Below are 25,463 nucleotides of genomic sequence, written 5' to 3' on the forward strand. Positions count from 1 at the left end.
TGCCGGAACATGCCAATAACCTGACTTCCTCAGCCCATGGCTCACTCCAGGCCAAGTGAGGGCATGGGACTGTGACACAAAAGTCGCCTTTAACTGTGTTTTTGGTGAGGAAAGTAATCCCCTGTCTTTAGGTTATTTTGCCCCATGATTGAAGACTTCCTCTTGTGAAGCCGTCAGTGCTTTGAGAGTGCGTTACTCTTAGAAAAGTATAATGCCCCCTCCTTCCACAATTACACAAATAAAATGGCTGACCTGTCGATCTTGGCATTAAAAAAAAAAAAGATGACAACATGGCCAGGTCATTTTTTAGACTTCTCTGCTTGTGCACCGAGTGATGCTTTGGATACAGAATGAAGCAACTTGGAGCTCGTAATGGCATACGCTTTACAGAGGAGCTGCCCTCATGTGTGGCCAGTAGCTTCGGGGTGGAACTGAAATCATGTGCTATCAAGAGTGATCCGCTGAGAGGCCCCCTGAGTCCACCGTGAGGGCATATCCAAAAGTAATGGGCCTGAGTAGGGGCTCATTCATTTTTAGGTCATTCAACAAATGTTCGCCAAATGCTTTTAGGGATCCTAAACTTTAAATCCCACCATCCAGAAGAGTCTCTGTAAAATGGCCATCCTCCTTGGGAGATTCAGATTGGATGGGGGGGTATCCACTTTTTGGAGTCCGCTATTTCTCCGTGTTCAGGAGGGGAGGGGGCCCCGGGGCCATCAGCCAGCCTCTGGGGCCTGGCCCGCATCCGCTTCCACCTGGTTACTCTTGCCCAACTTTTTCAGACTCTCCAAAAAGGCCTTCCAAGTCTCCGACACACTCTTTTCCAGAAGCCAGCCCTCACTCTCACACTCAGGGTCTTCCGGGTTGGACACACTTTCCAGTGCTGTGTGTAGGTAGCGCAGGCCAATCGTGATGGTCACCTGGTGGGGAGAAGAGATTTAGAGGAGGTCTGGGAGAAGGAGCTGGGGGCTGGAGCTATTAGGAAACTGTGTAGGCCACCAGCCTTTTCAACCCCGGGGCCCCACAAGTGTGGGAGGATCTCTGGAGTAGTCTGGGTTGGTGAGGGCCTGAACACCAGCCTGGCCTGGCGCTCAAGATAGCTGCCTCTTCTCCAGCCTTATCTCCAGCCCCATTCTCCTCTCTCTCTGGTCACCCTGAGCTCCTTAAGGTCCCATCCACACTTTCTTCCCTCTAGTTTTTACCATTTGCTGTTTGCCTAGAACATTCTTCCTCTCCACATTCATGTTAATTCAGCTTCAGCCTTCAGTGAGTGGCTCTGCTACTCACTCTCCTTCCTCCTCTCAAGTCTCACATTCTGAGAGCATTAGTCCTAGGCTTCTCCTCATAACCACCCCATTCCTAGCACAGTGCTTGGCCCGTACTGGGTGTTGGGTAACTATTTGCTACACAGAATTAAAATCACCCCCTTCTCAGCAAACAGTATCACTGTATGGGGTTTCCTCTACTTCTGTTGTTTTGATTCGTGCAGGGATGAGTGGGTGATTAGTTTGGATTTGTTCACTAGCAGTCATTGCAGCAGGCTATGGAGCCAAAATGCCTGGGTTCAAATCCCAGCCCTGGCACTTAGCCAGCCATGTGACTAAGAAGCCTCAGTTTACTCATCTGGTTTACGGATTTTCAGATGGAGTGTCTCCGCCGCGCGTTCATGCTGTGTCATGTCAGTAGCCGTAGAGCGCGGTACGTGGTGCGCAGTAAGGATGAATAGACATGTCGGCCGTGGTTGGTTATGGTGTGGTAAGTACTGTTTCCACTGTTCTAATGTATCGTGTTACCCACTTGTTTCTACACAGATTCCTGGTTTTATTCTCTTACACTTCTTTTGTGGTGCAGCAAACTGTGAGGTGGTGAGGCCCGCTAACAGAGAATGTCCCCCCCAGTCCATCTCATTCATTCAGTCTCCCAGCCCCTAGAACAGCACCCCATGGCAGTAGGGCCTTCGTAAACATCTATTGAATCAATGCTCAAGGAGTATTTTATCATTGCGGTAGTAGATGACATTAGTAGCTAATAGCTTTAGGTTTTTGTTATTGTCGTTGTCTATTGAAAGTTTAATAAAATATTTTTATGGTGGAAAAACTCACCTCCAGGAGGTCCTTCTGGTATGCATGCTCCCACTCTGATCCCCTCCTGCTTTCCTGAAGGAGGCTTACTGCTGCATTATGAATTTTGCACTTGGTAATGGTTCTCCCTTGGGTTCCTGAGTTAGATGTCACCTCCTAACTGGATCGTGAGATCCAGGAGGGCAAGGCTCAGGCCAGAGTCCTAGCGTTAGTTAGTTCAGCCACCCTTGTGCCCATTACAGAGTTCGGCTAACCAAAGACCTCAACTAAAAGTCAAGGGCATTTACTCCCTGTTTCCAGTGAGCCAGTCCTCATCTCATACAGTCACTAGCTTCCTAGAATGGTGAGCAACTGAGAGCCAACCAGTGGAACCCCGTTTTCCCACTGACTTCTGTTATCCTTTCAGTCTTCTTTTCATGGGTTTTCAGGGGACACGACCTTCTCACCTTCTAGCAGTAAGCTTCTCGCCCAGCTCTACCCACTCATTCCCAAGACTGTGCCTCAAGGAGTCAATGGCCAATAAAATGATACTCATTTGCCTCGACACTAAAAGAAACCCTCCCTTCCCACCCAGCCCACCCCCCAGACTGTACAGTACCTCTAATGTGAGGTAGTGAGTTAGAAGTAGTCATCCCAGCCCAGGGCACAACTATGTGTGAACTTCCATAGCACTAAGAGAACAACTTACTTAAAAGAAACTTTCAGTGAATCTTCTCTAATGGACAAACTTTCCCCAACTAAGGCTTCTTGCTTTGTACTTGTGAATCTGGGGGTCTGGATTTTCTGTTGTTAGCACAAAGCAGGAGCCCCTAAGTCACCCTCTCTATTCCCATGGTTTATCACTCCCTAATACATGCTTTCATTCAGCACCCAGGACAGCGCCTAGCACTCCTTAGTGTTTAAGAACTAACTCTTCAATAAATGAGTAAGTGGCTACCTCCCAAGCTCTTCTGTACAGAGAGGAATTAAGCCTTACAGGTGAGATCAGATGAACACACTAATTAGAATAACAGCTAAATTGTTACCAGAGTCTCCAGAGAATCACAAATCCAGACAGCTCCCATTTCCTGAACACAGTGTACATACTATCTCCTTTTGCCCCCCAGGAGTCCCAAAGCTAAGTGTTATTGGCACCCTATAACAGAGAGGTTAGGTAACTTTCCACGACCTCAAACTGAAAAAACAAAGGCACAGGATGAACCTCTAAAACATGCAAAGTGAAGGAAGCCAGACAGAAAAGTTACATACTGTGATGACATTTATATAATATGTCCAGAATAGATAAATCCACAAGAACAGAGCACAGATTAACAGTTGCCAGGGGCTGGGGGGAAGGAGGTGGGGAGTATGCTCCTTAACGGGCATGAGCTTCTCTTTGGCAGTGATGAAAATCTAGAGCTAGATAGAGGTCGTGGTTATACAACATTGTGAAAGTACTAACTGCCACTGAATTGCTCACTTTAAATCGTTCATTTTCTGTTCCATGAATTTCACCTCAATAAACTATTTTTTGAGTCATAGGAAGGAAACAAAAAATAATAGAGGTGCTGGGATTGAAACTTAGGCCTGCCTGACCCACAGCTAGGCTGAGGGCTGGTTCCGAGGAGAGAGACAAGCACTCCAGGCCAAGCCCCACCCGTGAAATCCAAATGGGGCAGGTGACTCCCACTTCCTCGCCCCCACCTGGCCCAAAGCCTACCTCAAAGAGCCAGACGAGGAGGGCGACAGCACCCATGGAGTTCATGAGGCTGCTGTAGTAGTTCAGCAGGGCGGCCCTGCAGCCATTCACCCACAGGTTCAGCTCCTCTGTCTGGTGGTCGTAGCTGTAATGCGCTGAGTTGTTGGTGAGCTGGTACTGAATGCAGGGCCGTGGCGAGCTGGGGTTGCAGCAGCTGAAGGGAACGCCATCCACCAGGTATCGCCCATCCACATTGCTTTTGATGCGACTAGAGGAGAAAGATGACTTGAGAGAGGCTTCTTGGATTTCTCACCAGGAGCCAGCTCCCCCCATCCCCTGCCTCTGAAAATCTATAATATTCATTCATCCATTTGTTCATTCATTCATTCTTGATAAATATTTGTTGTTCATCTACTATGTGCCAGCCACTGTTCTAGGAGCTGAAGATAGAGAAATGATGGGGCGCCTGGGTGGCTCAGTCGTTAAGCGTCTGCCTTCAGCTCAGGTCATGATTCCAGGGTCCTGGGATTGAGCCCCACATCGGGCTCCCTGCTCAGCGGGAAGCCTGCTTCTCCCTCTCCCACCCCCCCCGTTTGTGTTCCCTCTCTCACTGTGTCTCTCTCTGTCAAATAAATAAATAAAATCTTAAAAAAAAAAAAAAAAAGAAATGACCCTAGAAAACCAATCTCCCTGCCTTCCTAGAGCTAATGTCCTACAGGGTTGAGACAGATGATGAATCAAGAAGCAAGTCAGTAAGAAATGTAGAAATTCATCCAACCACCCTGTGGACTGCCAGGCCCTGGCCTGCAGGGATTATTTGGAACCATGTCAAGCTGGTAGGAAGAGGAGCAGGACAGGTGGTGACTGGAACAAGACTTGCCAACAACCTTTAGCCCCCAGCCCTGTCTCCAACCTTCTGTCTCCCAATAACAAGTCACTGGGAACCAAGGCCCCCTCTGGCCAGACCAGTTCTATTCAAGAGATATTTCCAGAAGTCCTGCTCTGGCCCAGGGTCTGTGTGCGGGCAGGGAATGAGACTGGACAGTCACAGTCCTTGCCGTCAGCTTGCTTGCTGTCCACAGTGAACTCTGCCCATGGCCAGGTGGGCTCTCCTTACTCACCTGAAGGATGCAGCGCACATTACTTCTGCACTTCCATATATTTACTATGTATTTGGTTAGGGCGCACCATACATTCATCTGGGTTGAGAATTCAAAAGGGGCAGACATCTTTACAGTGAAGGCTCTCTCTCCCCATCCTCTTCAGGCATCTGGGTATGTCCTGTCTGACCTGAGTGCAGTTACCCAGGTGTCTTATGTGCGAGACGTCATCAAGCTTCACACTTAAGATCTGTGTGAGCGTATGCCTGTCATCTTGAGTACCAAGTTTTTTTTAAGTTGCACATGAACAATGCATTACATAATAGCAGCATACTTTTACAACATAAGAATAGAAAGCATGTAATTATTTAAAATAGAAATTATAATTCCACTTCTGGGTATTCAAAGAAAATGAGAACATTAACTCGAGGGGCACCTGGCTGTCTCAGTCATTGGAGCATGTGACTCTTGATCTCAGGGTTGTGAGTTCTGGCCCCACATTGAGTATAGAGATTACTTAAAAATAAAATCTTGAAAGAAGAAGATATTAAGTTGAAAAGATATATGTATCCCTGTGTTCACTCCAGCATTATTTATAAAAGCCAAAACATGGCAACAACTTAAGTGCCCATTGGTGGGTGAATGGATAAAGAAACTTTGATACACATACACAATGGTATATTATTCAGCTATAAAAAAAATCTTTAAAAGAAATCTATAAAAAAAGAAATCTTGCCATTTGCAACAACATGGATGGACCTTGAGGACATTATGCCAAGAGAAATAATAGAGACAAATACAATTTGATCTCACTTATATGTGGACTCTAAAAACAAAACAAGCCAAAAAACCAAGTTTATAGATACAGAGAAAATTTGTGGTTACCAGGGGCAGGTGAGGTAGGTGGGTAAAATGGCTGTTGGTGACCAAAGTAGATGCTTCCAGTTATAAATAAATAAGTCCTGGGATATAATATACAGCATGGTGACTATAGTTAATAATGCTATATAACCTATTTGAAAGCTGCCAAGAGAGTTAATCTTGAAGTTTCTTATCACCAGAAAAAAAAATCTCTAACTATATATGGTGATGGATGCTAGCTAGATTTATTGTGGTGATAACTTTGCATTTTATTCAAACAGAAAATCATATGTTGTATCCTAAAACTAATAGAATGTTGCATGTCAACTATACCTCAATAATATATAAGTAAATAATAGAAATTATTTTTAAGGGGCGCCTGGGTGGCTCAGTTAAGCGTCTGCCTTCGGCTCAGGTCATGATCTCAGGGTCCTGGGATCGAGCCCCACATGGGGCTCCCTGCTCAGTGGGAGCCTGCTTCCCCCTGGTCCTCTGCCCCTACCCCCACTTGTGCTCTCTCTCTCTCTCCTGCTCTCTCTCAAGTAAATAAAATCTTCAGAAAACATTTAAAAAAAGAAATTCTTTTCAACAATGTTCATTGAAATGATAATTTCAATGTTTAGCTTCTAAATGTCCGTGTTTAGTCTCCCACACATTCTTGTCCCTTGACCTCCAGGTGCACCCAGCTGCAGCCAATTGAATGTCCTTCTAAAAGGGTTTCATAGGGGACGCCTGGGTGGCTCAGTCATTGGGCATCTGCCTTTGGCTCAGGTCATAATCCTAGGGTCCTGGGATCAAACCCCGCATCAGGGTCCCTGTTTGGCGGGAAGCCTGGTTCTCCCTCTCCCACTCCCCCACTTGTGTTCCTCTCTTGGCTGTGTCTCTCTCTATCAAATAAATAAAATCTTTTAATAAATAAATAAATGAATAATAAAAAGGCTTCGTACATGAAAAGTAAACACAGAATCTGCAAATATTCTTATTCTTCCTGTTTTTTACCCAGATGGTAATGTACTGTCTTGAACCTTTCTCTTTTCCCTTAGCAGAATCTTAGAGATCTTTTTATGTCTTCTAGTGGAGAGTGTTCTCCAGGTTTTTTGGGGTTTTTTTTAATTAGTGATGGTCATTTTTTTAAATTTTTTTAAAGATTTTATTCATTTATTTGACAGACAGAGATCACAAGTAGGCAGAGAGGCAGGCAGAGAGAGAGGAGGAAGCAGGCTCCCTGCTGAGCAGAGAGCCCGATGCGGGGCTCGATCCCAGGACCCTGGAATCATGATCTGAGCTGAAGACAGAGGCTTTAACCCACTGAGCCACCCAGGCGCCCCTGTTCTCCAGGTTTTTAGTAAGTTGCATGGTATCACCATTGTACAGGTGATCCGTGGGATACTAGTCAGTTCCTTACTTCTGGATATTTAGGGTTTTCCCAGTGTCCTGTCAACACAAACATTTTGGGTATTGTGAATATATCTAGAGGGTCAATTCCTAGAGAGGTATCCCTGCATCAAAGGATGGGTCCATCTGTGATTACCCTAGATCCCTGCCATATTTCACTCTGGAGTTCATACAATCACATCCCCAACAGACATGCATGAGACAACCTACCCTTCATGGCCGTACCCACACAGGTTTGATTTTGACCTTTGCCAACCTGATAGCTGGAAAATAGTACCTAACTTCCATTTTCCTCATTAAGAATGAAGTTGAGTATCTTCTGCTATGTTGAAGGGTCATGTGTGGTTCCATTTCTATGAACTGTCTGTTGATCAGTATAATTAAGACTTCAGGAAGGTTCTGCACAATGTGGCCTCCTTGGTTCCAGAACAGTCCTCGCCTGGGTTATGGCGACCATATTTCCACATGCTTTCCAGTCCCTGACCTCTACTCCCTGGGCAGGACCCTTGCCCAGAGAATGGGTGGCTCTGGGTACACAGGAGATCCAGAACAGTGGTAAGAGCAGGACCACCTGAACTTATTCCCAGTTCATTCCTCTGGACTGAACCTTTCTAGGTTCATTCCTTCACCTTTCTAGGTTCATTCCTTCACCTTTCTAGGCCTCAGCTTCCTCATTTGTAAAATGGAGTTGACATGAGATCGTATGAAGGCATGCATGTAAAAAGTCTTAGAAGAGTGGCTGGTACTTAGTAAGTTCACAACAAGCAAGGACTCATGGCCAAGCCTAGGTGGGGCAGTGGAGCAGAAGCTTTCACATGTGCTCTGTATGCCCTCAGGAAACAGCTGTGACAATGAACAGACTACTCAACACCACTGGGCAGTAGACACTTAGGAGCAGGTGGCAGGGTTTCTGCCAACCAAGTAGAAGAGACTATGAGAGTCTTCTGTGGGGACAGCAACCGTGTCTGTAAGAGCAGAACTCACTGCTGACCTGAGGCAAGCCCTATTAGACATTTGTCGCTGACTAAAGCGGTTGCTACTGAAGTCCTTCCTTGAGTCTAACTGAGTGCACCAAGAGCACAGCAGGAGCAGAAACCACTCTGCTCTCTCCCTGCAGACCCAGCTCAGTACCTGGTGGGGGGGCCCTGGGTGGTCCAAGTTGGGAAGACGGAAGCAGAAAGGCTATCAGTTTGGGATTCCTGTCCCCCTCTTGAGCCAGCAGTTCCTGCCCAACTGAGCAGACAGTAATCTCCCATCCCCAGTCTCTTGATGCTGGGGGTCTCTGAGCTCAATTTCTGTCTGTCCTTTTTCCTGACCTGCAGGCTGTCCCTTGAGCTTTCTCCCACCAACACAACATCCCACCTGGGCCATTCCCAATGTCCCCAGGAGAAGAGTGGAGATAGTAGAGGGACCCAGACTTTGAGTCCCAAGTCTGCCTTTCTGATCTGTGGAATTTCATCCTCTGGACCTCTGTGAGTTGGGGATTACCCTCTTGGGAGCTGTGGGGAGCTTTAAATGAGGCAAGGTATGGAATGCACTTGACACAGGCCCTCAGAGAATGCGCATGGCCAGCTGGGCAGGACCTTGCGATCCACCAGATTGTTCTACAGAAGAAGTGGTGAACAAGACGTGGGAGACTAGCCCACAGCAGTTGCCCACTCCTCCTCTCAGAGATTCTTCAGAGTCTCTCAGGTCCTTCCTGTCTGTTGGGGGTTCTTGCTCCTTATGCACTCTCCAGGTGTATTAAGCTGGGGTAAATCCTACGGACCTGCCTCACACATACCACCTGTGTATCTGAAGTGAAGGGCTGGCTTGCAGTTGTGTGAGATGAGGCCAGTGAGGCTCTGAGCTACCCTTATTCTGCAGACTGGCCTTCTGGAGAGCCCTTATCTTTCCTCTTCACCTAGCTCACTCCCCCGAGTGGAAAAATCACCTTGCTAGCCTTGTTAAGGCAAAGCTACGTCTCCCCTCAGATTGGGATTTTCTGAGTTAGGATTGTGTCTTCCCCCTCAGACTGGGGCTCCCTGAGGACAAGGCTGTGTCTCCCCTCAGACTGGAGCTCTCTGAGGGCAGGGCTGTGACTCCTCCTCACACTGGGCTCCCTGAGGGCAGGGCTGCGTCTCCCATTTGTGTCTTCCCTCACCACCTGCAGTACTTTATGTCCAGTAACATTCAAAAAAAAAAATCTTTAAGGAAATGCTAATACTGTACTGCTGTATATCAACTGCTATATGTGTATTATTCCATTTACTCTCTATCGCACCCCTGTCCTGTCATTTCTCAGATGAGAAAACTGAGTCTGACAAAGGCCAAGTGAATTGCCAAGGTTCCCACAAGTGTCACTTAGCATTCCAGTTGGGGATTGATTCATTATAAGTTATATTCCTGCCTTCCCCACTCCCCTCCACTGTTTATTTTCATATGCATTTCCTTGTTCATTTATTGATTTACCTCCTAAATTATGTTGGTTTTTCCAGGAAAACTCTGACATGATGATTTTCCCAAGTCATATATGACTTGACTGTGGCTGAGTATGCTAGAAAACAGGTCTTATCTTAATCAAGACCCTTACAAGCCCTGGTGAGCCCTGAGCAGAGCAAGATTTGTAGCCTGGGAAATACTCTGATATAAATAGCCAGCTCACCACCTAAGGAGCTCTCCTTGCCTGGCTTTGTCTTAAGAGGGTGAGTGGGGCCTTAATCTGTGGTTGGAACCAGGACAAGCAATAAGTAAACAAGGTGATGCTTCTGGAGGAGAGGGGGGTGTGGGGCCTACTTCCAGAGGTGTGAGACCCCAACAGATCCTAGGCTGGGGGCTCAGGGAAGTTTCACCCTTTATCAAGTCAGGCCTGCCTCCCCCATGCTGTCCTGGGCATTGTCCTTGGGCAGCCCCAGTCCGAGGAGGGAAGAAACCACACAGCCCTCAAGAAGCCCCAGTCTGAGTGGGGAGATACAGTCCTGCCCTCAGGAAGCCTCAGTCTGATGGGAGGAGACATAGTCCAGCCCTCAGGAGAACCCCACTCTGAGGAGGAGATACAGCACACCCTCAAGGAATCCCAGTCTGAGGGGGAACTCAGTCTTGCCTTCGGGGAGCTCCTAGCCACGGTCTGGTCTTGATGAAATGTCTGTAAATTGTTCAGAAAGGGTGAACAGGGGGCACCTGGGTGTCTCAGTGGGTTAAAACCTCTGCCTTCGGCTCAGGTCATGATCCCAGGGTCCTGGGATCGAGCCCCGCATCAGACTCTCCGCTCAGCGGGAAGCCTGCTTCCTCCTCTCTCTCTCTGCCTGCTTCTCTGCCTGCTTGTGATCTCTGTCTGTCAAATAAATAAATAAAATTAAAAAAAAAAAAAAAGGAAAGAAAGAGTGAACAGAAGTCTGTAGCCTGTGGATTCCCTGAGTGGGATGGGAAACTGAGAGAGCTTGGTGCCAACTACTCCTTCAGACTGAGGGCTCCAGGTCAAGCCCTCCTGGCTGTGACAGTTCCTGGTGCTAAGTCCTCTCACCCTAAGACACTAAAGCTCTGCTCATCCTGAAATCTGGGGGACACTTTGAAGGAATTGCTATAAACTGGCTGAAGACTTCACTCTCTCCATGTGATGCATTAAGATATACAAGGCACCGGGGCACCTGGGTGGCTCATTCGGCTCAGGTCATGATCTCAGGGTCCTGGGATCGAGCCCCGCATCGGGCTCTCTGCTCTGCAGGGATCCTGCTTCCTCCTCTGTCTCTGCCTGCCTCTCTGCCTACTTGTGATCTCTCTCTCTCTGCGTCAAATAAATAAATAAAATCTTAAAAAAAAAAAAGAAGATATACAAGGCACCCCAGGAAGTGTACTTGCTAAAACCAAACCTGAATCCAAGCCCACCTCAGCCCTAACTACTGGCTTATGGGGAAATGCAGGGGACAGAAGAACAAGTTAGATGACACCACTTGGCTGCTGTTGCCTAGCTGAGAATGTGAGGAATTCTTTAGGACAAATAGCCCCGTTCCTTCAATACACACATGACATGACAGTAACTGTTCTAGAGTAAAAGAAACAAAAGTGGGGGTGCCTGGGTGGCTCAGTGGGTTAAGCCTCTGCCTTTGGCTCAGGTCATGATCCCAGGGTCCTGGGATCAAGCCCCGCATTGGGCTCTCTGCTCTGCGGGGAGCCTGCTTCCCCCTCTCTCTCTCTCTGCCTGCCTTTCTGCTTACTTGTGATCTCTTCCTGTCAAATAAATAAGTAAAATCTTAAAAAAAAAAAAAAAGAAACAAACAAAAGTGATCAAAGAACCAAATGCACAATGTGGGCTTTGTTTTGCTCCTGATTTGAACAAACCAACTGGAAAAGATAGTTTGAGACAATCAGAGAAGACTGAACAGACCAGATGATCTTGCTGCTAGTTTTGTTGGGCATGATTACTATTGTTCTTATGTCAAACAAAAAGAAAAAGACAAAAAACAAACCCTCTTTACCTGTTAGAAATGCCTCCACAAGTATTTACAGGTGAAAGGGAACCATGCCCAGGATTTGCTTTAAGATATTCAGAGGGGTTAATGTGTGTTTGGGAGGATGGTAGAAATGAAACAAGAAAGCAAGAATGTGTGTATCTGTTGAAGCTAAGAGAGGTGTAAGTTTAAAGCCATCATCTCTCTACTTTGGGGAATGCTTAAAATTTTCCATGATGAAAGTCAAAAATGCAATAAAATAAAAGAAGCACTGGATAAGAACTACAAACTTCTGTCCCGATAACTTACTCTGAAGATTCAGTGGCCAAGGGGGACAGCATCCCTGGACATGGCTTCTCCCTCTGAGGGCTTCCCCCTGTTATAGGGAGCATGTCTCCCCACCCACAGGAACACCAGGCCAGAGCCAGTGAGAAGGTAGACACAGGGTAGAGCAGAGCCCAGCCTCGCTTGCCACAGGCCGCAGGCAGCCTGGCTAGTGTCTCTGGTTTCTGTGCTGCCACCTCACGATTATCTAGGACCCGGGCACAGAAGAACTGGAATCCAGTCATAATCCACAGAAGTTTCTCAAGCCTAGGTCATCTCTGCCGACACCTTCCACTGTCCCTCTGGAGGAGGACGACATTGACGACAAGAAGACAGAGAAAGACAGGATGAGAGAAGACAACATGGCCTGGATAATTCCAAGTTTCAGTCAGTAAGGGCACAGATTCATCTAACACTGAAGCTATGCAAGGTGACTTCGACATCACTGGCAAGCAGCATGGTCGCCTGGAAGGAGCATAATTACAACCCGGCCTTCCATCCAATGGGATATCGTTGGTCCATAAAAGAGAAAGACGTTCTAACAAATGTAGCTACATGGTTGAATGGAAAACATTATGCTAAGTCAGAGGAGCCTGGCCCACAAGGACCAATATTACATGATTTCATTCAAATGAGGTGTCCAGAAGAGGGAGGAATATAGAGACAGAGAGGAGACTGGGGTTCCTTAGAGGCAGGCCACGGGAGGCTAGGGTAAAAGCCATCCCTGCCCCATGATGAAAATATTCTAGAGTGAGCTATGGTGTTGACTGGTAGCACAGCTCTGTGAACATGCCAAAAACCATTGAACTGTCCTCTTTCAGTGGGTGAGTTGTAAGGACTGTGAATGATATCAATAAGCTGGTTTTTAAAAATCGACCCCCTGCTTCTTGCTGTGAGATCCAACCTGAGGCTCCCATCTCTCACCTATAAAATAGAGAAAACAATACCTAAAAGAAGAACAACACCTAAAAGAATTACAAACTCCCCAGGGAGGGGTTTTATGCAGAATGAATGTGGGACCTGGCAACACAGTGATAGGGCAGACTGGGGGTGGGGTGTGGCCAGCAGGCTATTTGCCTGGGACAACCAGGGTGGGGCAGGTGAGGAGATTCTAAACTCATAAAAATCTGGGGTGGGGCGCCTGGGTGGCTCAGTGGGTTAGGCTTCTGCCTTTGCTCAGGTCATGATCTCTAGGTCCTGGGATCGAGCCCTACATCAGGCTCTCTGCTCAGTGGGAGGCTACTTCTCCCTCTCTCTCTACCCCTCACCCCTGCCTATTCTCTCTCTCTCTCTCTTTCTCTTTCTCTCTCTCTCACTGTCTCTCTCAAGTGGATAAAAAAAAATCTTTTTTGGGGCACCTGGGTGGCTCAGTAGGTTAAGCATCTGCCTTCGGCTCAAGTCATGATCCCAGGGTCCTGGGATCGAGCCTCACATCGGGCTCTCTGCTCAGCAGGGAGCCTGCTTCCCCCTCTCTCTCTCTGCCTGCCTCTCTGCCTACTTGTGATCTCTATCTCTGTCAAATAAATAAATAAAATCTTTTAAAAAAAAGATTCTCTTAAAAAAATAAATATTTTTTTAAATCTTCAATTGATATTGTTTAGTCCAGGAGCCTTCAGGAAACGGTCCTTGATCTTAAAGATCCCCCTAAGAAATCTCTAAACACCAGTCACCCCTCCATGTTTTTTTTTTTTAGATTTTATTTATTTATCTGACAGAAATAGCACAAGCGGGCAGAGTAGCAGGCAGAGAGAGGGGGGGAGAGGGAGAAGCAGGCTTCCCACTCAGCAGGGAGCCCAACATGGGGCTCGATCCCAGGACCCTGGGACCATGACCCAAGCCGAAGGCAGCTGCCCAACTGACTGAGCCACCCAGGCACCGCACCCCTCCACATTTGCCAGGACCACAAGCTCTGTGCTCAGTTTGTCAGGGGACAATTGGAGGAGGGGCATAGCTTGGGAGGTCCCAGGGAGCCCTGTGTGCAGGAACCCAGTTCCAGCTTTCAGCACCCAGGCTGGAAATGTTTTCTGTAGCCCAGTCCAGCAAGGTGTGCATCGTATGGAATGGAGAGAGATGTTCCAGGGGCAAAACCTCCAGAAAGGACCAGAAGTCATGGGCACTAGACACTGCCCTACCCAGGACCAGTGTCACTGGAGGAGTTTGGTGCATTTTCTGCAGTCTTCCCACCTCCAACCAGCTCACTGCTCCTGGGATTACCTCCCAGAGTCTTCAGGGTCAAGGAGGAAACTGAGGCCATCCCAGCCTTTTTATTGGCTCCTCTGAATTTGGTGGGGAGAGGAAAAAGAGAAAAAAGTGAAGAATTCCTTAAAAAAAAAATTTGGTGAAAGGAGCACCTAGGTGGCTCGGTTGATTAAGTATCTGCCTTCAGCTCAGGTCATGATCTCAGGGTCCTGGGATCAAGCCCAGGCTCCCTGCTCAGTGGGGAGTCGGCTTCTCCTTCTCCCACTCCCCCCGCTTGTTCTTTCTCTCTGTGTGTCAAATAAACGAATAAACCCCTTTTCTAAAAAAAAAGTCTTGGGGCACCTGGGTGGCTCAGTGGGTTAAGCCTCTGCCTTCTGCTCAGGTCATGATCTCAGGGTCCTGGGATCGAGCCCCGCATTGGGGTCTCTGCTCTCCGTGGGGGGCCTGCTTCCCCCTCTCTCTCTCTGCCTGCCTCTTTGCCTACTTGTGATCTTTGTCAAATAAATAAATAAAATCTTAAAAAAAAAAAAAAGTCTTGGTGGAAGATGCCTCTGCTCCCTGGTTCCTGCCCTCTGGCCAGGCCCCACCTCTGCCTCTCTTGGGTCTGCTGCCTCCAGATCCCTCCACTGAGGGTGCTGCTGAGAAAACCCAGAGAAAGTAAATGCTTCCTACTTCCCAGCACTTGGCCTCCCCAAAAATAATACACTTGATTGTTCAGAGGAGGATTTTCAGGGGCCAGCTTTGTCAGGAAAACTAATAATCCTCCTAAGTAAAGAAGTCAAGACATGAAAAAAATGTGAGCATCTGGAAAGGGAGGAAATGCCACTCCACACCCCAGGAGCCTCCCCTCACTCACAGGTGTCTGCTGGTCAACATGATCAAACATGAGAATTTGGTCAAACATGAGAATTTGCAGAAAACAGTGACGTGGTCCTCTTTCTGTGGAGGTGACCCTATGAGGCTGTACCCTTAGCACAGGAGGGGGACATCGTGGGAGGTTTTGGAAAGGAGAAAGGCATTTCAGTTCTAACATTGTGTCTTAAGACCAGCTTTATGAAAAGTTACAGCCAGCAGGTACATTTTCCACCTGGAAACTTAGCCTAAGGGAAGTAAGAGAGACAGACAAAGAGACAGAAGCCAAAGCCTACTCCAGTGTTACCAGAAGAGGCAAATTAGAGCACCCTAAATGCCTAAGTGTGTCCTTTCAGTGAGTGTAATATGATGCATCACTGAAACATGATCCCTTTACACAAATACTGGCTGATCTCACTGACCTGTAAAATCTAAAAAACCAAACACATAGAAACAGAGACTAGACTGGTGGTTGCGGTTGCTGGGGGCGGGGAGAGGGAAAGGGAGACGTTGGTGAAAGGGTACAAACTTCCAGTGATAAGATGAGTAAGTTCTGGTGATCTCCTGCACAACATGGCGATTATAGTTAACTATACTATGTTAGATCCTTGAAACTTGCTAAGAGAGTTCTCACCACAAGAAAGCAATGGCCATTACGTGCCATGATGCACGTGTCAGCTAATGGGACCGTAGTAATCACTTTGCAATACCTAAGTGTATCAAATCAACATGTTCTGTGCCTTAAACACACGCTAGGCTATTTGTCGATTGTATTTAATCAAAGCTGGGGAGAAAACAGTTGTTTTGAACATTATGCAAATATTACGTGATTATATTACAAAATGGGGCGCTCAGTTGTATTTATTCCATGGTTACGCTATTTATTATGTAAATGTTAACAAGACTAAACCAAAATGGGAGGAAATTAAAGCCATTAGTCAGTGGTGGGCGAGAATCTGGCTTGAATTCTTTTTCCTGTTTTTGTTTCTCTTTATGTTGTCACCGCATTTTTTTGTGTAGCTGAGAAACTTTTTTTCAAGTCAACGAGTTAGGATAGTTTCACTCCAGCAAGTTGGTATGAAGCATTGAGGTGGTTTGGATCAAGCCTGCTGTTTGCCTGACAATGCAGATAAGCCAGCCATTGGGAGTAGAACAAGCTGGAGAATTTCTCTGCTCCGGGGCAAGAGGAGATGTGGGGATTACAGAGAGACTTTGTACATCTCTCCTGCGACTAACTCCGTGCAAAAGGCAATCAAGGAAAAGGACAGGAAAAAGTAAAGCCCTTTCTTATTTGCTCACAAAGGCTGTTTCAGCTTCATCCCCTCTCCCACTCCCATCCCCAGGAATTCTGCTTGTCCCTCCTGCGGCAGCTTGTGTGAGTCCTGCCACCTTGTGCTGTCCCTGCAAGACCTGTCACCTAGGAAGGGCAAAGCGCTTTACCAGCCTCTCCTTGACTGGAGATTTGTAGCCGTAATCCCCACCCACAGAGAAAATAGAAGCCCCAACAGTGACCTTCAGTCTGACTTTCCTTCCATCTGAGGTGCAGCTAAGCTAGCCCATCTGGGCTTCCTGGGTGTTGTCTGGGCTTCAGCCGTGCCCTGCTGCCGTCGTGCCCAGCACCCTGTGTGCAAGTCCCCCTGGACTCACCAGTCTTACCCAGGACCACCCTGGATGAACAGCTGACCCCTTGCCTCAGCCAGGGAATGCATTGGATGGGACAGAAAGAAGAGGTGAGGACGAGCCACGGGCTCAGGGCAGGCCGCCCTTTCCCTGGAAAATGACTTGAGACCCATAATGGTAGGTCTTTGGGGAAGAGCAGCAGGCCGGAGTCAGCCGCTCTCACCTCCGCCTCTAGCTCACCGGTACTACGTCGCACCTCAGGATTTTATTTTTATGCACACCACAAATACTCTAGAAACATTATCGTGTCACACTATCATGATTCAAGAAGTACACACCAGCAGGCATTTAATAGGCACCTGCTGTATGCCAGGCTCTAGATGGAGCTAGGAGGTGACCTCTCAAGATTATCTATTCCAGTGCCTTCATTTAAAAGATGGGCAAGCAGGGGACGGGAGTGGCAAGTGACTTACCCAAGGTCTCAAGCTAAGTTACAACACATCCTAGACTATAGCCTGGACCTCCTGACTGCCCTGTCTTCTGCTCTTTCCATCACACTCAAGGACAAACACCTTGAGATGTTCTGAGTCAGAAGGTTGGAAAACAAGGGAACTAACCAGGAAATTTAAGCTTCTGGGACTGAATGCATGAGCTCTGAGTGAATAAGACGAAGAACCAAATGACATCTCAGTATTTATGATCTGTGAATGCCCCATCCCTACCGAATGAAGCAGACTCACATTCCTGGTTGGGTCTTCCTCCCTGGAGACTCCTGTCCAAGCAACTTCTATAACTTGACACCTCCCTCCCAGCCATGTCCTTAGCCAGACATTAGGTGGAACATATGACATTGCCATCTTTATAGGTCAAAAATGTTAGCATGTTGGCAACTTCCTAAGGGCCAACTGAATCCAGCCTCCCACACACCGTACTAAGTTGTGCACACAGAGCACCCCCGTGGGCCTCCAAGTCCCCATCTAGCTCTGACCCTAGGACCAGAGACCACTCACTCTTTGACTTCTTTAGAGGAGAAGTCCAGGTAGCGATTGCTGATCCACTGAATCTCAAACCAGTCTCGAAAGCCATTGCTGCCACAGCATTTGAACTCGATCTGCAGCATGTCGATGGTCTTCTTCATGAAACACCTGCCAGGGGTATCTGTGTCTCGGTAGTATTTCATGCCGTTCTTGAGCCCGTGGGCCAGGGTGCTCTCCAGGGAGCCCCGCATGAGGAAGCAGCAGAGGCTCACCAGCAAGAGGGCAATGTTGAAGAGGACACAGACAGCCAAGTATGGCTTCAGCCAGGGCTTCCACTTGGCGTACTTGGCAGGGTCCAGGGCGTCATAGCAGATCTTGCCCGCCAGAGAGTTGAAGACACAGGACAGCACCCCCATCCCTATCAAGGAGTTGGGCACAAAATGGCTCTCTGAATTATTCATCACTTCGCTCCGCTTCCGCAGTTCGATCTTAAGGAACAGCCCTAGGCTGAAGATGACGATGCCAGCCAACACCGAGAGCCAGTTCATGAGCCAGAGCCCTTGGGCCAATTTCACCCGCTTCATCTGGTCAAATTTGACCTTCAGCAGCGCCATGCTTGCCGAGTGCAGTCCAGGCAGCTTCCCACAGCACAGCTCCCACTCCTGACCTTCGTGAGTCCGGGGGCCGAAAACTCAGGGCCTTGGGAAGGGAGCAGATGGCCCATGCTGCAGGGAGCCACCCTGGGAGCTGCCCATGTTGAGCTCCTTCCCCTGGGACCCCCGGGGACTTAGTTGTGGTAATGGGCTGCAGAGGCGCAGCTCAGGAACAGGCCCAGTCTCTGCGATGTTCCTACAGCTTCCTTCCCGGCCAAGCAGAGAGAGCCTGAACGCTGCAGATTAAAAGTGGGGACCACAAGACATCTCGCTAATCTCATTAGTCAGGTTTATCCCATTAGATAAAGCTGTGCCAGTTTCAGAGCATGGCCAAGAGGAGCCTAAATGGACACCCTGGAGCGGAGAGCTCTGGGTTCAGCTTGAAGAATCAGGACCAAGAACAAGACTGGTCAGAGGAGTGCGCTCTCCTTAAGGGCTGGCTCAGATCACGTGGCTCCCCGGAGGCCCGTTTCCAGGCCAGACTCTCAAATTCAAAGCTTTCTCCAGGACAAAAGACATTATTATCCAGGTTGAAAAAGAAATGACAGATTGTGGGAAAATATTTACAACATGTTAAAAAAAAAAAAAAAAGAATAAGCCTTTTTTTTTTTTAAAGCTTCCACAATTCCACATTCAAAAGATCAACAACTTAAAAAAAAGATCAACAATTGACTGGAAAAACAGGTAAAAGGCAGGAACAGGTGATTTATAATAGGCAAACTTGGAAAGTCCAATCTGGAAAAGATGTTCAGTCTGAGTAGAACACAGGGAAATGTGATTAAGATAATAATAAAAGACCAAATTTGATCCATCAGATTGGATCTTATACGTCTGTCACCAAACGTATAAACAAAGATAGGAATGAAGATGTACACTCTTGATGACTCTAAATTTTTTATGTTTTTAAGATTTTTTAAAATTTATTCATTTGAGAGAGATACAGAAACAGAGCACAAGCTGGGGAAGAGAGAGAGGGAGAAGCAGACTCCCCCCTCAGCTGGGAGCCGGACTTGGGGCTGGATCCCAGGATCTAGAGTTCATGACCTGAGCCGAAGGCAGACGCTTAGCCCTCTAAGCCACCCAGGCATCCCGACTTTTTAATGTTTTTAATTAACAGACTTTATTTCTTAAAGCAGGTCTAGGTTTAAAAAAAAAATGGGGGGAGGGTGCCTGGGTAACTCTGTCAGTTAAACGTCTGCCTTCGGCTTAGGTCATGATTCCAGGGTCCTGGGATCGATCCCCTCCCTCATCGGGCTCCCTGCTCAGCGAGGAGTCTGCTTCTCCCTCTGCCTGCTGCTCCCCCTTCTCTGGCTCCCTTGCTCTGACAAATAAATAAATAAAATATTTTTTAAAAAATACTTTAAAAATTAAACAGAAAGTACAGAGAGTTCCCATATATTCCTTGCCCACAACCAGTTTTTCCCGTAAGTACCATCTTACATCTGTGTGGTACATTTGTTACAACTGATGAACAAATATTGGTATTATCATCATCATCATTATTATTAATTACAGCCCATAGTTTACATTAGGGTTTGCTTGTTGTACATCCTATGGGCTTCGCCAAAGGCATAATGTCATGTGCCCACCATTATCAGATCATACAGGATAATTTCACTGCTCTTAACAATCTGCGTGTTGCGCCTAGTCATTCCTCCTTCCCTCCCTGCCCAACCCCAGGCAACCAGGCTGCTCTACAGTTTCACCTTTTCCAGGACATCATATAATTGGAATTACAGCATTTTCAAACTGGTTTGTTTCTCTTAGCAATACGTATTTGGTATTTCTCCATGTCTTTCTGTGACTTGATCGCTCATTTCTTTTTTTTTTTAAGATTTTATTTATTTATTTGACAGAGAGAAAGATCACAAGTAGGCAGAGCAGCAGGCAGAGGGAGAGAAGGGGAAGAGGCTCCCTGCTGATTAGAGAGGCTGATGCGAGGCTGGATCCCAGGACCCTGAGATCATGACCTGAGCCAAAGGCAGAGGCTTAACCCACTGAGCCACCCAGGCGCCCCGATCGCTCATGTCTATTTATTGCTGAATAATATTTCATTAAAATGGATGTGCCATGGTTTATTTATCAATTCACCTATTAAAGGGCATCATGGTTGCTTTCAATTTTTGGCAATTATGAATAAAGCTGCTATAAACACCTATATGCAGGTTTTTGTGTGGACCTAAGTTTTACACTCATTTGAGTAAATATCTAGAAGCACAGTTGCTCAGTCATATGGTAAGACTATGTTTAGCTTTGCAAGAAACTGCCCAATTATCTTCCAAAGTGGCTGTACCATTTTTCGTTCCCCCAGCAATGGATGAGAGTTCCTGTTGCTCCACACCCTCGCCAGCGTGGGGCTCTTAGCATTCTGGATCTTAGGCATCTCACTGTTGCTTTCATACGCATTTCCTTGAGGACATATGATGTGCAGCATCTTCATGTTTAGAGGCCTTCTTTGGTGAGGTATCTGTCCAGTACTTTTGCCCTCTTTTTAACTGGGTTGCTTGGGGGGTTTAGACTGTAAATTTTGGGAAAATACTTTATCTATCTCCATGAAAATTTAAAATCCACATTCCCAGCGCTTCAGCAGTGCCACTTCTCAAACACCCTGTGCCTATAACACGGGGAGTTTTAGGAACAGACCAATTGTGTCCTCAAATTCATGTCCACCTAATGCCTAAGAAGTCTTTATGCTGCTCATGAGCTCAAGGCAGTAAATGGGTCCAGTCTCCAGCCTGGAACCTGGTTTCTTCCCTTACATGCATTGGATACCAGAACCACCACTTGCATGTCCCTCTTTAAGATCTCCAAGTCACTAAGTAGAATCAAAGGAGTATTTCTCCAAATAGAGGAGGTATGGGAGCAAAGCAATGAGCTTTTCCACTCCAGCACCGTCATCTTAGAACAAGACATCTATTTCATTGCTCCATCCAAATTTGGACTCCAATGTGGGAGTGGCCAAGGCCCGATTCTAATACATGTAGGAAAACCAGTCTTGTTATTTTCTCATCACACCATGTTGTGGGTCAAAAACAGAGAGTTCTCACTCTCTCAATGGCCAAGACCTGGGGATGCCTGGGTGGCTCAGTCAGCTAAGTGTCCGCCTTTGGCTCAGGTCATGATCCTGGGGTTCAGCCCCACATCGGGCTCCCTGCTCCGCAGGAAGACTGCTTCTCCCTCTGCCTGTGGATCCCCCTGCTTGTGCTGTCTCTCACGCCTTGTCTCTAAACAAGCCTTGGTTGCTAAGAAACTTAGGATCTTCAAAGAATTTCAACTCTCCACCATCAGAAGAAACATTGAACAGAATGTGCTGCATTTTCTGGAGTTTGGCTTTGTTTTTGTTTGTTTGTTTTTTCCCAAGAGAGAATGTTCAGGCAACCAGAAGCATGACCAGACTCAGACTTCTTATACCCAGAATTTAAAGACAATACTCTTGAGAGAAAAAGGGTGTGGGTGACCATGAAGCTATCTCAGAGAATTTCTTTGGAACATGCACGTGGACAAGACAAAATCAGGATATAAAAGTCGATGTAGAAGCCAGAAACAAAAATTTGAAAATACTTCTACAGGAATAACCTGATTAGCAATTAGCCAAGGACTTCGCTCTCCTCGGTTGACCAGTTGTACTGCATGAGCAGAGCTGAGCGGGGATGCCCCCTGGTGGTCAGAAATAGAATGGCTTCAGTGTCTGGAAAAGGAGAGATTTCCCCTTTCTGGCCGTTATCTGAAAGGAATAAGAGAAAGAACAGATATCAGAAATGTCCCTGGCCAAACCTTTCAGGAAAGAAGCAAGGCAGAATATGGTGAGGATAGAGCAGAGAAAAATAGACTTCAGATAAAGGAATAATGACTCTCTGCTGGAGGATGGAGGGTGGGGAGAAAGCTGGCTCTCTCCCCACTGGACCAATAGATGTGAGTCTAGATGTCGTCAATCTGGTATAAAGACAGTAGACTAGGTTAATGGAATTAAGGCTGACTCATTTTCCTTCTTCAGAATTCCTTTAATGCTATTATAATAATGAAATGAAAATAACAGAAGTATACAGTTAAAAAAATGATGAATGAACCAAAGGGATCATCTCTCTGGGCCTCCGAACCAAGGAACAATGAGGAATGGGCTGGTGCATTGAGTAATTAACTGACTTTTGTTTTCTTAACCTCCCTCCTTTGATCATCATCCTTACTTCCCTGTACCCTCTACTCTTTTTCCTTCTCTCTTTCTGCCTTCTTTTCCTTCCTTTCTTTCACTTTTCTGGTTAAATATATCATACATAGAGAAAAGGATAATATTTAAATAAACACTTACATCCTCTCCCCCACATAAGAAACAGAATGTCACCAATACCAATGAAGTAACCTGGGTGCCCCTCCTTCTTTATTCTCAGGGGTAACCTGAATTTGATATTTATCCTTCTCTTCATTTTCTTTTGTGTCACGACCTATACATGTATTCTTAGACAATATATCATTTAGTTTTGCATGACTTTGAACTTCACATAAATAGAATCATATAAGTATTCCTTTTTTGTTGTTCTTGCTTTCTTCAACCAAGCGTTGCATGTAAATTTTTCATACCTCCAGGCGTGCCTGCTTGGCTCAGTTGCTCAAGCATCTGACTCTTGGTTTCGGCTCAGGTAGTGATGTCAGGGTCATGAGATTGAGCCCTGCACTGGACTCCGTGCTCACTGGGGAGTTGGCTTGAAGATTCTCTCCCTCTGCCACGTCCCCATTTTTGCACGCACACTTTGTCTCTCTCAAATAAATAAATAAATCTTTACTTTGGGGAGCCTGGGTGGCTCAGTGGATTAAAGCCTCTGCCTTCAGCTCTCTGGTCATGATCCCAGGGTCCTGGGATCCAGCCCCAAGTCGAGTTCTCTCCTCGGCAGGGAGCCTGCTTCCTCCTCTCTCTCTCTGCCTGCCTCTCTGCTTACTTGTGATCTGTGTCTGTCAAATAAATAAATACAATCTTTAAAAAAAAATAAATCTTTACTTTTTTTTAAGCTTTTTAAAACTAATTTGAGAGAGAGAGAGTACAAGTGGGGGAGAGGCAGAAGGAGAACCAGACTCCCCACTGAACTGGGGAGTCTGACATGGGGCCCTATCCCAGGACCCTGAGATCATGACCTGAGCTAAAGGCAGATGCTTCATGACAGAACTACCCAGGTCACCCAAAAAAATGAACCTTTAAAAATTTTTTTTCGTACCTCCAGAAAGCCCACATCTCATAAATGTACAGCTTGATCAACCAACATTAAATTTTTCATTTGAATTTCATCAACATTAATATACAGCTCTAAGTTCATTTTTTTATCTTTAAATATAATTTTTTAAAAGATTTTATTCATTTGAGAGAGAGAGAGAGCATGAGCAGGGAGAGGGGCAGAGGGAAAAGGGAGATGCAGACTCCCTGCTGAGCAGAGAGCCCAAATTGGGGCTTAATCCCAGGACCCTAGGATTGTGACCCAAGCCGAAGGCGGACATTTAACTGACTGAGCTACCCAGGTGCCCCTAAATATAATTTTTAACACTTTATTTATTTTTTTGAAGATTTTTATTTATTTGACAGAGAGAGAGACAGTGAGGGAGGGAACACAAGCATGGGGAGTGGGAGAGGGAGAAGCAAGCTTCCTGCTGAGCAGGGAGCCCGATGTGGGGCTCCATCCCAGGACCATGGGATTATGATCTGAGCCTAAGCCTTACCGCCTGAGCCACCCAGGTGCCCCCTTAACACTTTATTTTTAAGTAATCTCTACATCCACCCAACAAGGGGCTCAAACCCGCAACCCTGAGATCAAAAGTCACAGGTTCCATTGACTGAGCCAGCCAGGTGCCCCTAAATATAATTTTTGATACAAAGAATACAGTAAGTATATAAATCATAATATATTAAACCATATTAATAAATTATTAAATTTATTAAATATTAAATAATAAATTAAATATTTTATTCCATGCTATTCCATAAATGAAATTTCACAAGTAACTTGTACCAACATATGATTTATTAAATATTAAATCATAATAATAAATTAAATATTTTATTCCATGCTATTCCATAAATGAAATTTCACAAGTAACTTGTACCTACATATGATTCTTCTCATCAGTTCTCATCTCATCTCTGACATAGACTGATTGTGTCCCCTGAAATTTCATATGTGGAAGCCCTAACCCCCAGCATGACTGTATGTGTTACCTATAGGGAGGTAATTAGGTTAAATGAAGTCTTTTTTTTTTTTTAAAGATTTGTTTATTAACTTGAGAGAAAAAGGAGAGGAGAGAGGGAAATAGAGAATCCTCAAGCAGACTCCCCACTGAGTGCAGAGCATGACACAGAGCTCAATCTCAGGACCCTGAGATCATGCCAGGTTAACGATAGCATAGGAATAGACAGATAAATAAATAAATGCCCCAGGTTAAATGAAGTCTTACGTACGGGGTTCTAATCTGATAAGACTGGTATACCTTTTTTTTTGAAGATTTTATTTATTTATTTTATTTATTTATTTGACAAACAGAGATCACAAGTAGGCAGAGAGGCAGGCAGGGTGGGGGGGGAAGCAGGCTCCCTGCCGAGCAGAGGGCCCTATGCGGGGCTCGATCCCAGGACACTAGACCATGACCCAAGCCAAAAGCAGAGGCTTTAACCCACTGAGCCACCCAGGCGGCCCAAGACTCGTATTCTTATAAGAAAATAAAACAAGATGAAATCAGAGAGAGACACAAACTATAAGAAACTCTTTTTTTTTTTTAAAGATTTTATTTATTTATTTGACAGAGATCACAAGTAGTCAGAGAGGCAGGCAGAGAGAGAGGAGGAAGCAGGCTCCCCGCAGAGCAGAGAGCCCGATGCGGGGCTCGATCCCAGGACCCCGAGACCATGACCTGAGCCGAAGGCAGCGGCCCAATCCACTGAGCCACCCAGGCGCCCTTAATCATAGGAAAGAAACTGAGGATTGCTGGAGGGGAGAGGTGGTGGGGGAAAGGGTAACTGGGTGATGGGCATTAAGGAGGGCAGGTGATGTAATGAGCACTGGGTGTTCTATAAGACTGATGAATCACTGGCTTCTACCTCTGAAACCAATAATACATTATATATTAATTAATTGAATTTTAAAAATGAAAATAATATTTTGGGGGCGCCTGGGTGGCTCAGTGGGTTAAAGCCTCTGCCTTCGGCTCAGGTCATGATCCCCGGGGTCCTGGGATCGAGCCCCACGTCCGGCTCTCTGCTCAGCGAGGAGCTTTCTTCTACCTCTCTTTCTGCCTGCCTCTCTGATTACTTGTGATCTCTGT

General features: G+C 46.3%; 1 protein-coding gene across 1 annotated transcript; it reads right to left on the minus strand.

Annotated features, from left to right (window-relative positions):
- Nucleotides 1-716: 716 nt before the first annotated feature.
- On the minus strand, nucleotides 717-18,128 carry PRPH2 (peripherin 2). Its single transcript, XM_046006741.1, has 3 exons — nucleotides 17,548-18,128; nucleotides 3,781-4,027; nucleotides 717-920 (listed from the first exon to the last, which is right to left on the minus strand). Exons 1-3 carry the CDS (start codon nucleotides 18,126-18,128, stop codon nucleotides 717-719), a joined length of 1,032 nt encoding a protein of 343 aa, XP_045862697.1.
- Between the last annotated feature and the right edge of the window lie 7,335 nt (nucleotides 18,129-25,463).

This window comes from Meles meles, chromosome 5 (assembly GCF_922984935.1).
Source record: "Meles meles chromosome 5, mMelMel3.1 paternal haplotype, whole genome shotgun sequence".
NCBI lineage: Eukaryota > Metazoa > Chordata > Mammalia > Carnivora > Mustelidae > Meles > Meles meles.

Excerpts from the sequence above, each read along its gene's own strand:
- PRPH2 (XM_046006741.1), bottom strand. The coding sequence starts at position 18,128 with ATGGCGCTGCTGAAGGTCAAATTTGACCAGATGAAGCGGGTGAAATTG. Across the intron at positions 4,028-17,547 it reads TCCTCTAAAGAAGTCAAAGA|TCGCATCAAAAGCAATGTGG; the intron begins GTGAGTGGTCTC and ends TTTCTCCTCTAG. Across the intron at positions 921-3,780 it reads TCCTCGTCTGGCTCTTTGAG|GTGACCATCACGATTGGCCT; the intron begins GTAGGCTTTGGG and ends TCTCCCCACCAG.